At 48.4% G+C, this 18,838-nt stretch overlaps 1 protein-coding gene across 1 annotated transcript in view; it reads left to right on the top strand.

The window, feature by feature from the left end:
- The window catches only part of POMT2 (protein O-mannosyltransferase 2), a 41,177-nt gene extending 26,022 nt beyond the window's left edge, over positions 1 to 15,155 (top strand). The window contains exons 10-21 of the mRNA XM_046647109.1: positions 1,170 to 1,236; positions 3,473 to 3,542; positions 5,626 to 5,704; positions 6,871 to 7,022; positions 7,464 to 7,555; positions 8,632 to 8,708; positions 11,746 to 11,817; positions 12,123 to 12,182; positions 12,271 to 12,376; positions 13,355 to 13,495; positions 13,680 to 13,794; positions 14,649 to 15,155. Coding sequence (XP_046503065.1) covers positions 1,170 to 1,236; positions 3,473 to 3,542; positions 5,626 to 5,704; positions 6,871 to 7,022; positions 7,464 to 7,555; positions 8,632 to 8,708; positions 11,746 to 11,817; positions 12,123 to 12,182; positions 12,271 to 12,376; positions 13,355 to 13,495; positions 13,680 to 13,794; positions 14,649 to 14,754 — 1,137 coding nt within the window. The 3' untranslated portion in view covers positions 14,755 to 15,155. The remainder of the gene's footprint in view (positions 1 to 1,169; positions 1,237 to 3,472; positions 3,543 to 5,625; positions 5,705 to 6,870; positions 7,023 to 7,463; positions 7,556 to 8,631; positions 8,709 to 11,745; positions 11,818 to 12,122; positions 12,183 to 12,270; positions 12,377 to 13,354; positions 13,496 to 13,679; positions 13,795 to 14,648) is intronic.
- The last annotated feature ends 3,683 nt before the right edge of the window (positions 15,156 to 18,838 follow it).

Below are 18,838 nucleotides of genomic sequence, written 5' to 3'. Positions count from 1 at the left end.
TTGTATATTCTTAATACCATTATCCCTCTTTTTTTTCTGAAAAAACAAAAGCCGCTGAAACAAAGCAGCCACAATACATGTGTACTTCTTTTCCTAAATGCTAAGTCCAAATCTCTTTGCAAGTAAATCAGTCATGTTTTGTCCAATTGGAGTTATAAAACTCACATCGTAAGAGAAATGCCTCTATTTCTGTTGTTTCTGCGTATTTATGTACTTGTTTACATAACTGGCATAATTGTATATGTCTCTATCCTGGGAGCATTGATTGTGGTTCGCTGCCTGGGGTTGAATTCTGTCTCTCCAGCTGGTAAGCTGTGTGACCTTGAGCAAATTACTTAACCTCGGTTTCTTTGTAAGTAGGGTGAGGGTGAGCACAGTACATACGCATAAAGAGAAGATTTGCCCAGCGCTTAGAACAGTGCCCAGTGATTAGAACAGTATGTGGCGATAAATGGTAGCTATTTTTAGCGTCAGCATTTTATAAGCCTTATCCTGTGCTGGTGAAAAAAAGCTCTGAAGCATTTCCTGTGGCTGTGTAGTATTCTGTCCTGTGGGCATACCATCATGTTAACTTCCTCTATTCTTGGACGTTTATACTGTTCCCAGGCTTTTGCTGTTAGATTAATTGCGGCATTACATGCATGTGCATGTGCACATACACACATATAATTTTAAAAAATAAGTGTTTACAAAATCGCCATGGGCTAAAAACTTTAGGCTTCTAGGACCAGATATTTATGGATCTTTTTAGTTTCATTTGACCACATTCTAGAAAATATAATAGCATGAATTTTTCGTTTAGAAAGTTTGAGGCATGGTCTTAATTACTTTTTAAAATGAACTCTTTGTGTGCTGGAGTCTGTTCCCCAGGGTATTGTGGTTCCTCCCTCTAGGAGGCTGGAACTTTAAAGCAAGATGCAGAGAGATACAAAGAGACAAATCAAAAAGGCTCACGTGGGAAAAGACCTTTAAATGTGGAAGGAAGGAGAGAGTTTCGCTCACTGTGCAACTTCTGAGCCCCACTGGGAAACACGGGCTCTCGGGTTGGTGGCTGGGGATTCTGAACGAGGCTTAGCAATATTGGTTTGCTGTTGATTGTCCTGTGGCCGGCTGTGCTGATAGTGATGGTGTCCTCCTCTCCTCTCCTCCTTCTCCTCATCCCCACCCAGGTCACCACCTATTTGCATAAGGACTACAACAACCTGTGGATTATCAAGAAACATAATACAAACTCAGGTAATGTGGTAGGGAACTGATGCTTCTTGTGTTGTTACCTACTTTGAGCCCTCCTTAACGTTTCTCATGCCTCCCCAAGAATGCTACTGTGATGGGCTTTCCTGAGCAGTCTTTGACAGCATCTTTACTGATCTCAGTTACCTTCAACAGTTATTTATTGAGCGCCTACTATGTTCCAAGCACTGTTGTCAGCCTAGGAGATAAGCAATGAGCAAGACAGATAAGATCTCGCTCTTGGAGCTGTCCTTTTGAAGCCAGAGAGCAGGGCCAAGGCTCAGACTTAATCCAGAAGAGGTTACCTGAACATGCTGCCAGGGGCTGGTGAGTGGCCCCAACTGAGGCTGCTGAGGGCAGCCCCATGGCAGCTGCTCTCATTGCTAATTTAGAGCATACCAAGCCTCGCAGACCTCAGCATATGGTGCAGCTCAAGTTGTCTTGAAATGCAGAGTGCTACATTCACCCCGGGACTGGGGCAGTCAGTTATAGATGTGAGGGCCTGCCAGCCCTGTGGCTGGGCTTGTCTAGGCTGGGGCCTGGGACCTCACTTGGTGCCTGCTGGTCTGCCCCTGACTGGCCGGGCAAAGCTGCTCTGAAGCAGACCTCTCAGGCTCTCAGGGCTTTACCACATAGGCTATATTCGGATCTTCCTTTCTTTGGTCAGACAGCTAGCTACCTGCAAGCTGTGCCTTCTGCTGCAGCTGAGAAGAGAACAGAAAGCATCTCCTGCTCACCTTCTGAGCCCCTGCTGATTGTCCTCTGCCACAGGTATTCCCTGTGACTCCTCAGCAAACACCACCTGGCTCAGTCTGTCTCGAGTCAGCTGCTCCTAAGCCTTTATGGGGAAGTGGGCAACTGCTCATCTAAATTCACCTTCTTTGTTCCTTTCACCAGCTCCTTTCATTGCTGTGGTTTTTAGACTAGAAATGTGGCATACACAACCACTGTCTCTGTATCCTACTTCTCAGTAATATACAGGATGACACCATTGATCAGGGTCTCTTTCTGTACTTTTATAATACTGGTGTTGATTGTGTTTTGATCCAACAGGCCAAACATAGTGGTCTATCACAATGAGGGGTTGTAAGGGAAGACCCGCTTTACTTCTGAAGTCATGTGGGCATGGACCAAATCTTTCAACATCTCTGGTCTGTTATTCCATTGTGGCTTCTTGGTTAACGTGGTTACATTTCACCCACACAACTAAGGATTGGTGTGAAGGCAGATAGCTACAAGCACTTGAGAAGTGGGAACTGTATAGACTAAGGTATTTGTGTTTTTGATGGTTATAAACACCCCTCCCCCTCAAATCCATGTGAAATAAAACTTCCCTCCCCATTGACTTATGTGGTTTGTCATCTTGCTGATTAATCTTTTTAAGAGACCTTGAAAGCCAACATAGTTATGGGCATCTCTACAGCTGAGCTATCTAATTCTCTTGAGAGCCAGTGATTTGTGCTGGCAAATTTCTCTTTCCTGACCTTGAGTTTTAGCCTCTCACTGTTTGGGATGGAAATTTGCAAGGATCCTTCTGTGTTGCTATTATTACTGCTGATTCCTTTTCCATTGTCATCACCTTTCTAGATCCTGATTGGTCTTCTAGATGATACGGAAGTAGTCCTTTCATTTCATCATTTTCTTCGCCTCACACATAGCAGGTGTATGGCCAGACACAAGATAATCACTAGCAAAATGCACAAGGTTTACCATTCAGTTTTTGGGAGAGCTGGGCAACTGGTCGTTTGCATGGAGTTAATCTTTCGAAGACTGTATTTTCACTACTGAATGGAAAATCTTATTATTTGGCTTCCCAGCTTAAAAATCCTCCAGTGGGGGCTTCAGTGACTGTCAGATAAAGGCCACGTTTCCTAGCCTGGCATCCACAGTCTGGCCCCACTTGTTCACATCCTCATCTATCCCACTCTCCTTCCTGCTCCCCGACCTTAACCATACGAAACCGCTTGCCATTGATCACATGAGTTTTGTTCTTTCATATCTCTGTGCCTTTCCCCGACTAGTTCACCTGACAAGATTCTCCCCCTCCTCTAAGAGTCTTTTCAAGACACCCTTCTCTAATCCTGAGACAGTTGGGGGCCCTTTCTCTTTGGTGTCACAGTACTCTGTCGGGGCCTCTAGTACATACCACATTGTACGATAACTCTTTACCTGTAGACCCTCAATTCATAGTAGCCTAATGAGGGAATGATTTCAGATATCAATGTTCATTTCTTCTTGGCAGATCCCCTCGACCCTTCTTTCCCAGTGGAATTTGTAAGACATGGAGACATTATTCGACTGGAACACAAAGAGTAAGTGAATTTTCTGTTTGGGATAAATGAGTGATGGGCACCAGAGGTAGGGAGTTCTTTAAAGATGGAAACAAACAAAAGTCCGATTTGCATGAGGCTCTAGTAAATGGAACCAGACTGCTGTGCTAGACATATTTAAGTTGTCCTTAGTCTTTTATTTGGCATTTTATCTCTAGGAGTGAATATGATTTGAACTTATTCATGTTTAGAGGGTGTATGATATTGAGAACCAGGCAGATCCATCGACTCTGACCCTAAACGTGGCCCTAAGGTGAATTGGCTGAAGAAAATGGATCCTAAAGATTACAGGGCTATCTTAAAGATTATGACTCCAACTTTGGAGGAACTAAGGTGATTGACAGTGGAAGGAATTGTGAAATTACTTAAATAAAAATTTATTGACTTAAAAAAAAATACTGCTGTGCTAGAATGGGAGAAGTATCTCGTGCAGCCTGATGAGATGAGCAGGCCGGCCTCTGCGGCCTCGTTTGGCCTTGGGGAACTTTGAACGTGGAAGGGACCTTTCAGTTTCCCTTTTCCTAGAGGAAAAAAGAAAAAATTTGAGTTGCCCAAAGCTGCTTCTGAAGTGGCTGCCTTTAGGAAGATGACGGAGTTTCTTTCTGAGAATATGGCAAGCTAGTTTATTTAACCAGTGTTCTCACTGAAAATATCTAAAATGCTGGAATAATATAAAAACATCTTCTTGAAAACATAAAAAAACTTACAGTAAGGAGTTACGAGACCGAAGTACCTTTCACTTACTCTAAGTGAAAGGGGGACTCCCGAGAAATAAGTGGGGCGCTGCAGCCGCTTTTGCCTTGATCCCACAATCTGGAGTTTTGACAGCCTCTTGCGAGAAGGAATTTTAAAATCAAAGCTCTAGGCTTACCCAAAGTGGTCAATTTATTAAATGATTCTTCCCCCAAATTTGGAACCCCAGAAGACTTGTGGTAAGGATAAATCTGCCCTATCCACCTGTGTCTGGGTGACGCTACTTTGGGACAGAGCAGAGTGTGTGTGGGAGGGCTTGGCCAGGGGGCGGGGTGGGTGAGGGGACCATCTCTGCCTCCTGAGAAGTTGTAACTACCAGTTGATCCTCACATGGATCTGCAGCCCAAATTCATTTCACCTGGATAGTCTCCAAATCTTCAAGCCGTGAACTTAAATGAATGTGATCACAGACCAGTAATGTTGCCTAGGTGCCTGGCTAAAAGCAAATGAAAATCCTCTTTTGGGAAAGACGTTGTCATCCTTTCCCATAAGTAGTTTTTCAGTGACAGTGAATAGTACACAGTAAAAAATAACTAAGCACACAAGGAAATAGGGTACCATGTGCAAAAACGAACAGGAACAATAGCAGAAGCAGCCCTAAAAAATTTCATATACTAGAATTATCAGATACAGATTTTTTTTTTAAAGTAGGGGTTATATATATAGAAAAGCTATGAGCAGTGGTTTTTTCTAGTTGGTAGGATTATGGATAATTTAAATTTTTATTTTATTATTAACTTTATTTTATTAATAAAAAATTATGTATTTTATTTTTTGCAAATTTTTACAATGAAATTTACTTCTTATTATGGATAAAAGTAAGGATTATTATAAAAAGCACGAAGTAAATAAAAGCTAAATTAAACCCCCACAGATCCCCACTTTATAAAACTGGTGATGGGAATAGAAAGAATAAATGGGAGGGAGGAGGTTTCCCTATCTTAGGCATAGAGTAGAGATTACAAATTTTAAATTTCTTCTCCTCAAACCTACCTTACAAGGCAGGCAAGCTAAGTGCTTCAAAGCCACCAAACGTGTTGTCACACCTCCCCCAACCTGAAGTTAGTTAGCCCCTTTCTTGGCATGGAGTCCAGTATCCTACTGTCTGCCCCTCCTGGTTTGGGCAATTCTCCAATTCTCTGGATATTTCTTGTGAGTAAATAGGCAAGAAGTTCCTGATATGTTGGACTTAATAGCTCAGATTCTAATTGTTCTTATCCTAACAGATGATTCTGAATATCCTTGGAAAAAGAAGAAACATTGCACATCTGTTTTCTTCAGGATAATGGCGCTTCTCTCTTTTAACTTCCAGGACTTCTCGGAACTTGCACAGTCACTATCATGAGGCCCCCCTGACACGGAAGCACTATCAGGTCACTGGCTATGGCATAGTAAGTGAGCAACTGGAGTGTGAGCAGGATGTAAAAAATTGTGGGGCCTCGCCTAGGGCCTTGTGGAACACATGGTGGAACACATTCTCCCCCCAATTCTGGAATGTTCCTAAGAATTGGAGGCTGCACAGGAACTCTCTTAACATTTGGGAACTTTTTGGCCAGGCTTGCTGTGGGAAAAGCAGCCTGTGAAGTCTGTTTGTCTCCATCTCTCTCCTCTCATAATAGCCATGCCATTTTTATATTCTGACACTTAATAAATGTCAAATATGAATACTATTTGGGTTCCTTTTAAAATCACGTTGGGCATAGAAGCCAAAGATCCACAATATGACCCCGGATGAATATATAAGTTTATTCTTTGCCAGATCCCAAATTCTCATTGGCTTTATTTTTAAGGATTACTTCCCTGATCTGCAGACGGATGTTAACCACATTGCTTTTGGATTTTTACTCCCTTGGGGTGATGCAGTTAATAGAAGAAGCTCTGTGAGTCTTATGGCTTGGAGAATAATTTGAAAACAAAAACAACTGGTCGGCAACTAGACCTATGACTATGAATTACGTTCCCCTCCAGGGGCCTTGGTGCATCAGTAAACATTCTGAATTCCTTTAGACGGACTTCCCAACCCTCTTTCTATTGCTTGTCTCATAGTATGCTAGAACCAAGACTCTGAACTTCATCTTTTTCTTGTGGGCATCTCTCGAGGCGAATTAGACACAACTGTCTTAATTTCCAAATTATAATATCCAGACCAGACCTTTCTGGCTTAGATGAGTGAGTGTCCAGATGGCCAAGGCAATGGATGCAAATGGCCCAGATCTATTTCTGTGGGCTCACGATGGTGTCTTGAGTTTGGTCTACAGGCAGAAACATCTATTTAGGATTTAAACTCTAGTCCTATGAAGTAAAGAATTGGACTTCAGATTCCAGGAGTTATACTACTTTTCTTAGTTGTAACAGTGAGTGCTGGGGCAATGTGCATCACTTGGAATATTTCTATGGCCCTCTTGTTCCCTTTCCCACCTCAACATTGAGGCCAATTTGGTCTTTGACCTGTGTAATGTGGTGACATCTGAAAGGGTGCACCATCTTCCTTTTCTGACACATCTTCTCTAAAGTCGTCTTACTTTCTTTGTATTTTTTTTCTTGATTTATGTGGCAGAATGGGACAGGGGACTCAAATGATTTCTGGCGGATTGAGGTTGTAAACAGAAAATTTGGAAACCGGATCAAAGTGCTGAGAAGTCGGATTCGCTTCATCCATCTGGTCACAGGTTGTGTCCTGGGCTCTTCGGGAAAAGTCCTGCCCAAGTGGTGAGTCTCTGGGGTTTTGATGTCCCAATCGAGGCTCATGTTTTCCTTTCACGCTACAAGGAATATACCAAAGCTTCCATTTCCCAGTTGTCAATGTTCACCTCATGTTGCTTATTTTTGGTGGTAGAAGGAAGGAGAAAAGGTATCAGGTGTGTTATAGAGCACCGAGCTCCACACCTCCTTTGCTTTTTATGTGTTTTGATAGTTGAACATTCATTCATCTGGCTTGTGATAACTCTCTGGATCTATGTGTCTTTCTAAAATGGGAATACTGTAAGCCAGACTACTCCCAGGATAGTCGTGGAATAGAAAAGTGTGAAATTGAAAAAAGCGCGGCCACTGGGTTGAAAAGAGAGGGGCTCCATGGATTTAAGAGCAGTTGACAGTGCTACTCTCTGGTGGGTTTCAGGTCTTCTGAGAGACATCTGTCACTTTTCACAGGGGCTGGGAGCAGTTGGAAGTTACATGCACTCCATACCTGAAGGAGACCCTCAACTCCATCTGGAATGTGGAGGACCATATCAATCCCAAATGTGAGTGAGGTCACTTCCTGGGCTGGCTCTGAAGGGAAACATTTATAAGTGACTCTTATCTTAGAAAAATAAACCTTTATAGACTCTGCTGCTACTTTGTCTTATTGTTGCCATTTTCTTCCCTTTTTAAACCTGATCTCGTCATATGAGTTGTCTCTATAGGTAGCTCCTCCTTCTTCCCGTCCACTTAACCTTCCATTCACCCTCTCCCTAAAGGGACCAATGACCTCACTCGGGGCCAGAGCTAGTGCCTGTTCTCATTTTCCTTACCTCTCACTGGATTTGACTCTTCTCCTCCTTGCTGCCTGTAGTGCAGGTCCATCTGTCTCATCTCCTTCTGGGCTCTTCTATCCCCTGCACCATAGGCACCTCCCCACCTCAAGACTTAGAGGCTTATGTCCCCACATAGAGCTCCTGCCCTCCCCACATCCAGCCAACACTTTTACAGAAGGTGACGGCCACAGCCCTTGATCTGATCCCCGTGTCTGTACTCCCAGGCTCCAAATTGACATTTCCACTTTAGTGTCATCTTCAACTCAGTGAGTCTTTGGGTTTGTTCTCTGTCCTCCTAAACTACCCCTTTCAAGCTTCTGCTTGATTTCTCCTCTCTGTGCTTCCAATTTCATTCGTTTTACCACCTAATTCACAAACCAACTAATTAATTGACTAATTAAACAACTCTTTACTGACTGTGATGGGAACCATGCGGGGCCCTGGGGATATATTGGTGAATGAGATAGACTTGTTCCCTGTCCTCACAGACCTCTGCCCAGCAGGGAAGAGCAGGGAGCCAGGACTGCAAGGAAGGGTGACTGTACCGAGAGCCTTGGCAGCAGGGGGCGGGCCTCATTGTCTGTTACCTTGTATGTATCAGAGTGCCTGATGAGTGCTTCCTGCAAGCTGGATGAGGGGTCCAGCCCTGGGCCACGCTTTCTTCTGCCTCCTCAACAGCCGCCTACTTGTTAGTTGGTAGTCGGCTTGTGGGGAAGGCTGCACTCAGACTCTGGCAGCAGTGTGCACGGCCACGAGAGAGAATGTGTGATGAAAGTTTTCTCTTCTGTCATTGCTTTTTCTAGTGCCAAACATCAGCCTGGATGTGCTGCAGCCCAGTTTTCCTGAGATCTTGCTGGAGTCCCACATGGTGATGATCCGGGTACTGTGGCACCCTCCCATTTGGTGGCTTCTCTAAGAGCTCTTGGCTATCCACGAATTTGGATCACAAATCAGTAGCCATGGTATAGATCCACTGCCCCCTTGTGGAGGACTCTGAAAGTGTTTTCACTTACTGGTTGACTTGATCTTCAAAGGCATTTCCCTTATCACAGAATGATGATGATGATGATGATAACAGCAATGATACCAGGGAACACTTCCGTAGCTCTTATGTGCCAGGCACCACTCTAAGCACTGTACCTTTATTCACTTATTTGAAACTTATTACAATCCTACAGGGGTTATTGTTCCTGGTTTACAGATGAGGGAATGGAGGCACAGAGAGGGTAAGAAACTTGCCCAAGGTCACACAGCTAAATGTAAGAGTTGGATCCAGGCTTCAAAGCCAGGCTTGCAGGCTTTCAGAGTCAGTGCTAGTTACCACTACGATCCTCTGCTTTTAAGTGAGTCTCATCTGTTCAAGTGGCAGAGCCCCTGAAAATCAGAGTGCTCTTGGTTGAAGATCATAAGGCATTGACAGTTCATTCCATCATATGAAATCAGGATCAATTAGGATGAATAGTGCATTTGAGTGTGTTGTTTATGTGCAGCATAAAATCTGAACCATGAGCCCACTCCTGTTCCCAGAAAGAAGCACACTGTGTAGGGGGCGTGGTTTATTCTTTGTAGGTTCCCTAAGACTCATCATCTGTACTCTATCATTAGTAGCTGGCGGCAGTCGTTGCATCAAAGGTTTAAGACCAGTTGAGAGAGGAAATCTTTAAATTGAGAAAATTCCACCTACCAGCTGAAATTTTACCCTGTGAATTGGAGAAACTCTGCTGCAGTTTTGATGTTAGGGGGACCCTTCCCTCTGGTTTAAGGAAAGCCAGCGTTCTGCAGGAAGCACGTTTAAGGATCGCTGTGTCTGAAGCCAGGTCTGTGGTGCTCACTCTGCCCGCGGGGTGCAGAGCGGGGCGGCAGTCAGGATGTCCCCTGCTGAGCCACTGTCACGTGGCCTGCCCTGCAAGTGACTGTGTAGGCAGCACTCGGTAAATGCAGTTGACTTATTTCACCAGATTAAATTAAGAAACTCAAATTTTGTCATTTCTGCACATTGAGAGGTGATGAGTTGACATTAAACAGTCTCTGGGTCACTTCTTCTCTGACTCTCTGCTTGTAGCTGTCAGTGTGTCCTGATGGCGCAGCTCTTTTGAATATGTGCCTGTCAGTCAAAATATCATTCTGGGTCTCAGTAGGATTTTAAGACTAAATCTAAATAGTCTCATTTCTTCTTTCTGTCATTGTCTAAGAGGTAGAGTCAAGAAAGAAAAGGGACATAAGGGACCTTTCTTATTCAACTGATGTAGAGTAAGGATGGGGAGAAAGATCAAAATAGCCTAGATGACAGAAAACGCAGGGGAGAGGGCTTTTCTGCTTGCTGAGTGGAGGGCCTCAGTCCCGGGCGGAGAAGGCTGCTGTCCCTGGTAAGGTTAGCTGGAACAGGCTCACTCTAGATTTTATGCATAGAGAACAATGTGCATGCAGATGCCTATAACGGTTTCAGATTTTTCCTCCTTTCTGTTTCTTGGTTTAGGAAAGGAGCTGGATTTCTCAGAGTTTAGTGTGGTGAATAGGATGCCCTTTTTTACAGCTCTCGCTGGAGTCCCTGAGTTTGGGACTGAACTGTGCTGGTTTAAAGGAATTGATTTCCCTCAGCAGCTGCTCTGGGGTCCAGAATGATTCCTTCTTTTTTCTGAGGCCCATCAGATGGCCATAGTGATTCAAGGGCTGTGCAGCTGGCCCCTTTGGGCTTGACACCCCCTCTGACTCTTTTGACCTTGAAGGAGCAACCCAGCCACCATTGGGAGGCCTGCAAGTGATTCCCAACCCCTCAAGAAGTTGGATTAATAGGGCACTGGGTGGTGGTTCACTGAACCAGACCTTCTGGATCTTTCTTGGGTGGTTCTCAACGGAGGGCGATTTTGCCTCCCAGCAGATATTTGGTAATGTCTGGAGTTGTTTTGGGCTGGCATAACTGAGGGGTATGGGTGCCCCTGGCATCTAGTGAGTAGAGACCAGGGATGCTAAATGTCCTACACTATACAAGACAGCCCCACGCCAGAGACTTTTCTAGCCCGGAATGTCGGTAGTGCCAAGGTGGAGAGACCCCCCTCTCCCTCAGAGCACCCCGCTCCTCCTCTCGGGAGATGCCGTCTCAGCTTGTCCTGATGAGGTGACGCCAGGCCTCGTGATTGGTATCCAGGATCCTGATCCCTTTCCTTCTTGCTTTGGCGAAGGCCTGATCTTGTGTGGAGACAGGTTGTTGGATAACCTTGGCTGCTGGATTAAAGGGGCTGAGTCTGGCTCTTCAGGCTAAAGTGTGCATTCTCAGCCGTGTGCTGTCACTCCCAGCGGGTAAAATGTGTTCTTGGAGTGCAAAAAATCCTTAACTTTTTAATGTGTAACACATAGATGTTCGTACAGTATTTAAGCAGATTTACAGTATAGCTATGGTATTACAATGTCATAGAAATGCTAGGACAAAAAGTCTAAGAAGTCTTGGGAAGAGGGGAAGAATGAAAAGAAGTTGAGAAACACTAGGCTAAAGTAACTTTTTCCAAGTCCAGGAACTCATTAGAGTTTCTGGTCTTCTGTTTGAAATTGGCCTTCTGAGAGAACAAATAAGGCAGCCCTGATTTTATATCCCCTACCAACGCCCTCGACCCCCTATCCTTCGTCTGGAAGATGGGTGTATGTTCTGTGCTGATAGGAAACACTCTGTCCTTCCTCTTTCTCACCAGCATGGAGGACTGTACCTGGTGGAAACGGAGGCTTGCTCGCGGGGAGCAGTAAGGTAGCTGTGTAAGCAGGTGGACAGTGGCTGAGGATGAGCACCTGCTGTTTCCCAGCGAGGGAGGCACAGGACGGGGTTTCTCTCAACACTTGGCCATATATCAGAGATACCCGTGCCCCGCATTTCTGCCAGCCCTCCAGATCTCGGTCGTGACTAGCTTTTCTTTGCCACTTTCCTGCAGGGGAACAATGGCCTCAAACCCAAGGACAACGAGTTTACGTCCAAACCCTGGCACTGGCCTATCAACTATCAGGTAGGGCCCAAGGCTGGAGCTCCTCCCAGGAAATGGAGCCAAGAAAGAGACCCTGAGACTTGGTGGAGATGGGTTGTGCTGGGGTGACAGGGTGCGGCCTTGCCTAGCACGGGGTGGCCAGAGACGGGGCTCTGTTTTCTGCCCTGATTCTGACCCAGCCTTCCCAGGGAGCCCGCACAGAATTTGCACATTCTGAGCATCCTGTCCAGGCTCCCGTCGGTGAAGGATAAGCAGTCTTCTGCCCCCGGCACATGTGTGGCTGGATGAGCTGGGCCCTGGATCAGCAGGTGTCCTCTGCTCCCCAGGGCCTGCGCTTCTCAGGGATCAATGACACGGACTTCCGAGTGTACCTGCTCGGCAACCCGGTGAGTGCCCCGCGCATCCCGGTTTGGGCCCTCGGGCCGTGCCTGTGGAGCCGCTTTCCTCTCACCTCCTGTTCTCCTTTCCACGCAGGTGGTTTGGTGGCTGAATCTCTTGAGCATTGCACTATACCTGCTCTCAGGGAGCATCATTGCTGTAGCCATGCAGAGAGGGGCACGTCTGCCTCCAGAGGTTGAAGGTCAGGCCTTGGTCTCCCTCCCCTGACTGTGCAGCTGGCAGGGGTCAGCACTCAGGGGGCCTGCCTGCTGAGGGGCTGTCCTTTGCCTTCACCCCCTGCTCTTTCCATTCTCCTTTGCTTTTTAAAGCTCACAGTCACCAAATGCCCAGGGCTGTGTTAAACCCTACGTCCTCCCAACAAGCCTATAGGGGAGGGATTATTACTCCTATTTTATGGATTCGAAACAAAGGCACAAAGAGGTTAAGAAACTTGTCCCAGGACATCTACTAGTAACTTACAGAGCTGCGGTTCCAGCCCGAGCAGTCTGACTTCAGAGTCTTCACTTTTCACCTCTGTGCTCTATGCAGAGCTGCCCTTCTGTTCTCTTCTGCTTGTTCCATGGCCTTCTCCTCTACTGGGGTAGGGAGGAGCCCCCAGGGCATGGTCTGTGGGTTCCCATCCTATGCTGCCTCTGGTGACTTTAGCTGCCAGGCCATGGACCACAGCATCTGAGACATTCACACAGGCTCTCTTTGCCTCTGCAGCCCTTGTCTGAACAGCCTTAGTCCCAGACCCCCTCTCTCCCACCTCCATCCTCATCTCTGCCTCTCCCATCTCACCTCACCTCACCTCTGCCCTGTCTGGCACTGCAAAGATCTGTGTGGCAGCAAAGATGTGGGGGATGGAGGGGAGGGGGGAAGCTGTCTGTAGGGTGTGCAGGATTTGGGGTTCTTTAGAGGCTGGGCTGCCTCCTGCTGTGTTTGATGCCCCTGCCATGGGTGCCAAGGCCTCACTGGGTCGGGGAGTGATCAGGCCTCTGGAGAGGCAGTTGCTCCTTTCTTCTGCCAGCTGCTGTCGGGTTGTTCAGCTTGGTTCACCTGAGGGAAGGAAGGACCAATAAGGGCATGTGGCTTATTCAAGTCACATGGAGCTGGACTAGACCCCAGGATCTCTGCCCCTCCCTGTCTGCTGACTGGGGCTGTGCTGCTTGGGCCCCAGGGCTGTCCCAGGTCCTGCTGCGAGGAGGCGGTCAGCTCCTGCTTGGCTGGATGCTCCATTACTTCCCATTTTTCCTGATGGGCCGGATCCTCTACTTCCACCATTACTTCCCAGCCATGCTTTTCTCCAGCATGTTGACAGGTCAGTGATGCCCACGTGGACTTGGGTGATAAGGGTGGGGAGGGGGAGGAGGAAGAGGCATCATGGAGCAGCCATGCTAAGAGTGAATCTCTGCTCCCCTGACCTGGGGTGGCTCCTTTCTGCTGCATCGCCAGAAGTCATCCTCTGGCAGACTGGTGCTAGGTGTCTCTCCGATTTCCGCCAGGTGTTCTGTGGGACACTCTCCTGCGGCTCTGTGCCTGGAGCCTGGCCTCCTCTTCCCTGGCCAGGGGCATCCACACGGTGGGAATCATGAGCCTGCTCCTGGGAGCTGCCTACAGGTGAGCATGCCCTACACCTTGCAGTGCTGCCTCCCACCCCCAACCCTGATGCCTTAGCCCGGAGTGTGTCTTACAATCCCCTGGGATGCTTTTAAAAGCATACTGGTGCCTTGGCCCCATCTGAGGAGCTTCTGATTCAGTTGAGCCCAGTTTGGGCTCCATTAGGCACAGTTTTCAGAGCTCCCCAGGTGACCGTAATGTGTAGCAGATGGGAGAAGCTAGGGGCTAACTCTGTGTTCTTTCCTCTTGCCCAGTATTTGTGCCATCCCAGCACACTTGGAAGGGAAGGGCGCCCCTCTTCAGTCACAGTCGCTCTCTGCCGAAACAGCTCTCTGTGGGGTGAGGGAGAGGGCGGGTAGAGGGGCGTGGCGGGGAGTGTGGTGTGGCTCAGAACTGGAAGGGGGCCCATTGTTTGGAACCTGCTTCTCCTCTCCCCATCTTCTTGTCAATCTTGCGGATCCCCTATTGAGAATCACTGGCCTTTAGGGGCCAGGGGGCAACATAAAAGCATGAACAGGGAATGATGGCACCTGTGACCTGAGAGCGCTTCCCATTTTAACAAATACTCTGGGCCAAACAGTCCATGACCAGACCCCTGGACTCGTCTCTCTCCTGGGCCTCTTGGGAAGAGCACTTGTCTTGTTGTCATTGTCAGCATCTGCTAAGCTCTCAGACTACAGTGTGCCGAGATGGCGAACTCGGACAGACGTGGTGGTGAACAGGAATGGGTCTGGTGGGTGGAGAAGATCTGATGAGCTCCAGCAGGAGGAGCTGCGTTTCAAAGATCCATTGGGCCCCTTGCCTCCGCTGAGGCCCTGGGATGCCAATGGCCTCCTCTGGCTTCTCTCTCACAGCTTCTACCTCTTCCACCCTCTGGCTTATGGGATGGTTGGTCCCCTAGCCCAGGACCCCCGAAGTCCAATGGCAGGACTAAGGTGGCTGGAATCGTGGGACTTTTAAGGCCGCTGCCAGGACTCCAGCCTGAATCCAGGAACTTTCTGGGGACATCTAGCTGTGGAGCCAGTCCCTGGACTCTCCCAGCTGTGGAGGAAGCTGCCTGAGGAGCCTGAGGAATTCTGCTGCCTGCCAGGACCAAGCTCTGGGAGCATACCCGGAATTTAACACAACACTGGAGAGTCACGGCTCTGTCTGCCGAGATTCCACTGCTGGGGATGGCTCAGCAACAGAGGACAGCATCTCTCAGGCCCATTTCCCCGAGTGTGCAACATAAGGGAGGATGAGTGTGTGAGAGCGTGTGTGAGTGGGTGGGAGTATGAGGGTACATTTGTCCATACACCTGTGGAATATCGACCGTGGCTGTGGACAGCTGAGTGTCATAAACTCTAAGACATAGTCCAGGGCTACAGTAGTATTTTCTGGTATTTTTTTCACACTGGATTTGGTTTGTAAGTAAGCTCCATCAAAAATTCTCTGACCTCCAAGAGGGCTACGATTGCTGACCTCACCTTGGGATATCACTGAGGGCAGAGCCCATGGGACTGGCAGAGCTGTGTGCCCTCCTTCCCACAAATAAACAAATAGAGCTGAGCGCCCCGGAGCGGGAGGGCGGGTCTCCCAGCTGCTTCCCCATGTGGCTGCTGCTGGGAAGTCTCTTCTGGCAGCAGGTGGCTGGACTTCCTGCCTGCAATGTGCACAGGGGACCGGGCTCCAGGGCAAGGTGGCCGAGAACTCACCAGCCCTTGGCTCGCCCTGCTCGGCCCTTGGTTCCTCGCTCTCTGAGAATGTCACATCATGAGAGTGACGGGAGGAGTGGCGTCCTATCCTTGGCTGCTCTGTGTTCCCGGGCCCTGCGTGCCAGAGGTGGTTTCTCACTGCCCATCCCTTTCCCTTTGCATCCAGCCTGATGTGAGGATGGGACAGATGCATTCTCCTGATGGCTGGGAGAGTCTTTGGGGCCCCTTTCTTAGCACTTGAGGTAGATGTGCGGCAGAGCAGGGGTCTGTGTGGTGCTGGGCTGGGGTCCCAGTGGGGTGCTGGGGTGTGGACTGCTCCTGCCAGTCTGGGCTCATGTTCCTGTCACTTGCTAGGCATTCCCCATTTTTGCTTCTCTAGTCCTTCCCTTCTGATACTCCCTGTCACGCCATTTCATTTTCCTTTCTCTGTGTCACTGTTCTGCCAATCTCTTTTTCCCCAGAGACCCAGAGCATCTGGAAATGCATCAGCTTCTACTCTCTACCACCTTGAAGCCCAAACAAGAGGCTCAGAGCTGTTCCTTTCACTTTCTCCCAAATGAAAGGGATTAAGAAAACCCTTGGGTCAGACCCAGACCAACCCAAGGCCCGCCCTTCAGCTGGCCTCCCTCCTCCCAATGCATGACAAAATATTTATTTTGTCTCGGAGGACTGTGATGCTTCAGGGTTAATGATGAATCTCTGCCACACTGCATCTTCTCTCCTCTGTAGCCCACACCAACTCTTGACAGGGTCAGAGCTCTTTACAGCATCTTCGGGAGGCGGTTGCCACGGAGACTAGAAATTGGTCCCAGGGACAGGCTGTGCTACCTACTGGGTGGTGAGGAGGGAAGCTTCTGGCCATGCTTGGATGTTCAGACCTACCATCATTAATGTTAATAGAGGAAATGCAGCAATGTCAAAAGCAAGGCAGGTTTGTTAATTAGATCTGGGGCCTGATGACCTCCTCTCCCCGGGCTACAGTCCTTTTGACTTCCCCCAGCAGGAAGCGCTGCCTGTGTGCTGAGTCTGGGCTGCTTGCTTTAATTGCATTTCTGGAAGGGAAGGAGAGCAGGGATGGAGAAGCTCTGCTCACCCCTTCCATCCCGCCGCTTTCCCTCCCCTCCGCCCCATAGGCAGAGTTGGTTTCTTCTGAGCTGGGTGGGGGCGGCCATCTGGGTGGGCTCTCCTGCAGGTAGAATGCAGGAATCTGTGCTTGGCTCTGAGCAAAGAGCAATGGCCCACAAGGACACCCAGGAGGTGGCTGATGTTCCCTTGTGCCTTCTTATTTCTTAATAGGATCTTGTTGGAAGGGAGGAGCTCTGAAGGAGACAGAAGGACTGCCACTCTGAGGGTGAGGAAGGCGAAAGCTCAGCCAGCTTTCTGCCCCTCCCGCCCTCTTAATTGGCCACCCTGGGGACCAAGGGTTCCTCTGTCTCTTCCACTGCTCTCCAAGGATGGGAGAATTTTCTGTCCACTTCCCCCTCTTCCTCCCTGCCTAGACTGGCAGACACTTCTCTGGGGACAAGGCTACATGGGTTGATGCAGCTTCCAGTGCTCAGATTCTGTTGTTGGGAGATGCTGGGGAGAGGGGCTGGTGTGGTGCTCTGAAAATGGACTCCAGCCCCCAGGACCTGGCAGAAATGTGACATGCCCCACACATGTGCTGGTGGAGAAAGAAGACATTTGTTAGCCCAACCTCCAGACAGCTTCTTGAGCCACATTTTATATTAAAAAAAAAATTTCCACAGATAATCAGAGGCCATTTACTTTTGTAATAAATAGCTCTTATTTTCAATGCTGTGTTGTTCTTTTTGTACTTAATTGAATCTGACTTGCCCTCTGGCTCCCAGAAAGAAGAGGAGAATGTTTTGACTGCTAGAACCTTCCCATTGTGTCTGAGTCTGAGGCCATTCTAATCCCAGCAGAGGCCCTGGGCTGCGCAGGTGCACCTGATCACCGGGGGGCATGGGGCCCTCCCAGGTGCGAGGTTACTTGAGTAACATTGGTTATTATTTTGATTTACTTAAACTTATTCCAAAATAAGTAGGAAGCTGGACCTTACTTTTTCCTCTTTTAACCTGCCCATGCAAGTATAGAAAGGAGTGAGAGGGAGTCACAGTTGTCCCTTCTGAGACAGCTGAGTGGCCCAGCTTCGTAGCAGCGTCCCTTCTGCTTACCTGAGACTCCCGTCGTGACAGGGGTCTTCTGTTACCAGCCATGAGGTTTGGGGTCCAAAGGAGGTAAGAGCAGACTTCTGTTGGACGGTGGGGGGGAGGGGAGAGGAGTGGCACTGCACTGTGAAATTGGGGGTCTTCTGGGCTGCCTGACTCCCCCTCCCCCTCAGGACCAAGAGGAGCTGGAGGTGGGGGTGGAGAGCTCATGCAGATCTTCAGCAGGTGAGAAATGCCCAGCATAGGCAGGTTAGAAAAGGACCAAACACTTCGTGACTGGCGCGGCTTCGTTTACCAAGTCTCGACACAGCTGTGACCCTTAATCCTCGGAAGGCCCCGTGCAGTCAATGCTGTTTTTGACCCCATTCTACCCATGAGAGATTAAATTACTTGCCTAAGGTCCCATGATTAGTACATAGTAGAGCCAGGACTAGGCACCAAGTTGGCCTTTCTCTGCTTCTCCAGCTTGGTCCCGGGACTAGAAGAACCTCCCAGCACAACCTGGCCGCCCTGGGTCCCCTGGGGAGGAGGCCTGGACTCAGTTCAGGGGTGCCCAGATTCAGCATGTTCCTTTGTGCATTCTGCTTTAACACATCGACAGCTCATCTAGGGCCCGGTGTTTCCAGGTGCACCTGGACCAGCCGTTTTCTGGGAGGAAAAAAGCCCTGATTTATAGTATTTGCCAATTTCCATGGTGTAAATACTCTCACCATGGCCGTTTCCTGCTACTAACCTGGTGTCACTGAGAGATGCACGCATTTGCCTCTCACAAGCCTTCTAAGAGCCAGTGCCAGTGTACCATTGACCCAGGCCCAGGGACCTGGCTTTCTCTGAGCTGTGGAGACAGCTGTCAGTCACAGTCCATTAAAGTGAGGGAGGCAGTGGAGCATGGCGACCTAGAGGATGGGCCGGAGTCAGACCTGAGGTCAAATCCTGGCCCCACCACTTAGTAACTCTGTGACCTTGGGCTAGTTCCTTAACCTCTTTGCCTCCGTTTCCTCAACAGTAAAGCAAGGGTATAATAACAGTACCTACTTCATAGAGTTATTGTGAGGATGAAAAGAATTAATGATGCAAAGTGCCTTGCACAGTGTCTGGACGATAATGCTCCATAAATGCCAGCTCTGTATTGTTGACGAGACATGGACCTCGATGACAGCACTGGCTCTAGACAGAGAT

The sequence above is a fragment of the Equus quagga genome, chromosome 20 (genome assembly GCF_021613505.1).
Source record: "Equus quagga isolate Etosha38 chromosome 20, UCLA_HA_Equagga_1.0, whole genome shotgun sequence".
Lineage (NCBI taxonomy): Eukaryota > Metazoa > Chordata > Mammalia > Perissodactyla > Equidae > Equus > Equus quagga.
The sequence above is the reverse complement of the archived record's forward strand: the minus strand, read 5'-3'. Positions and strand labels throughout refer to the sequence as shown.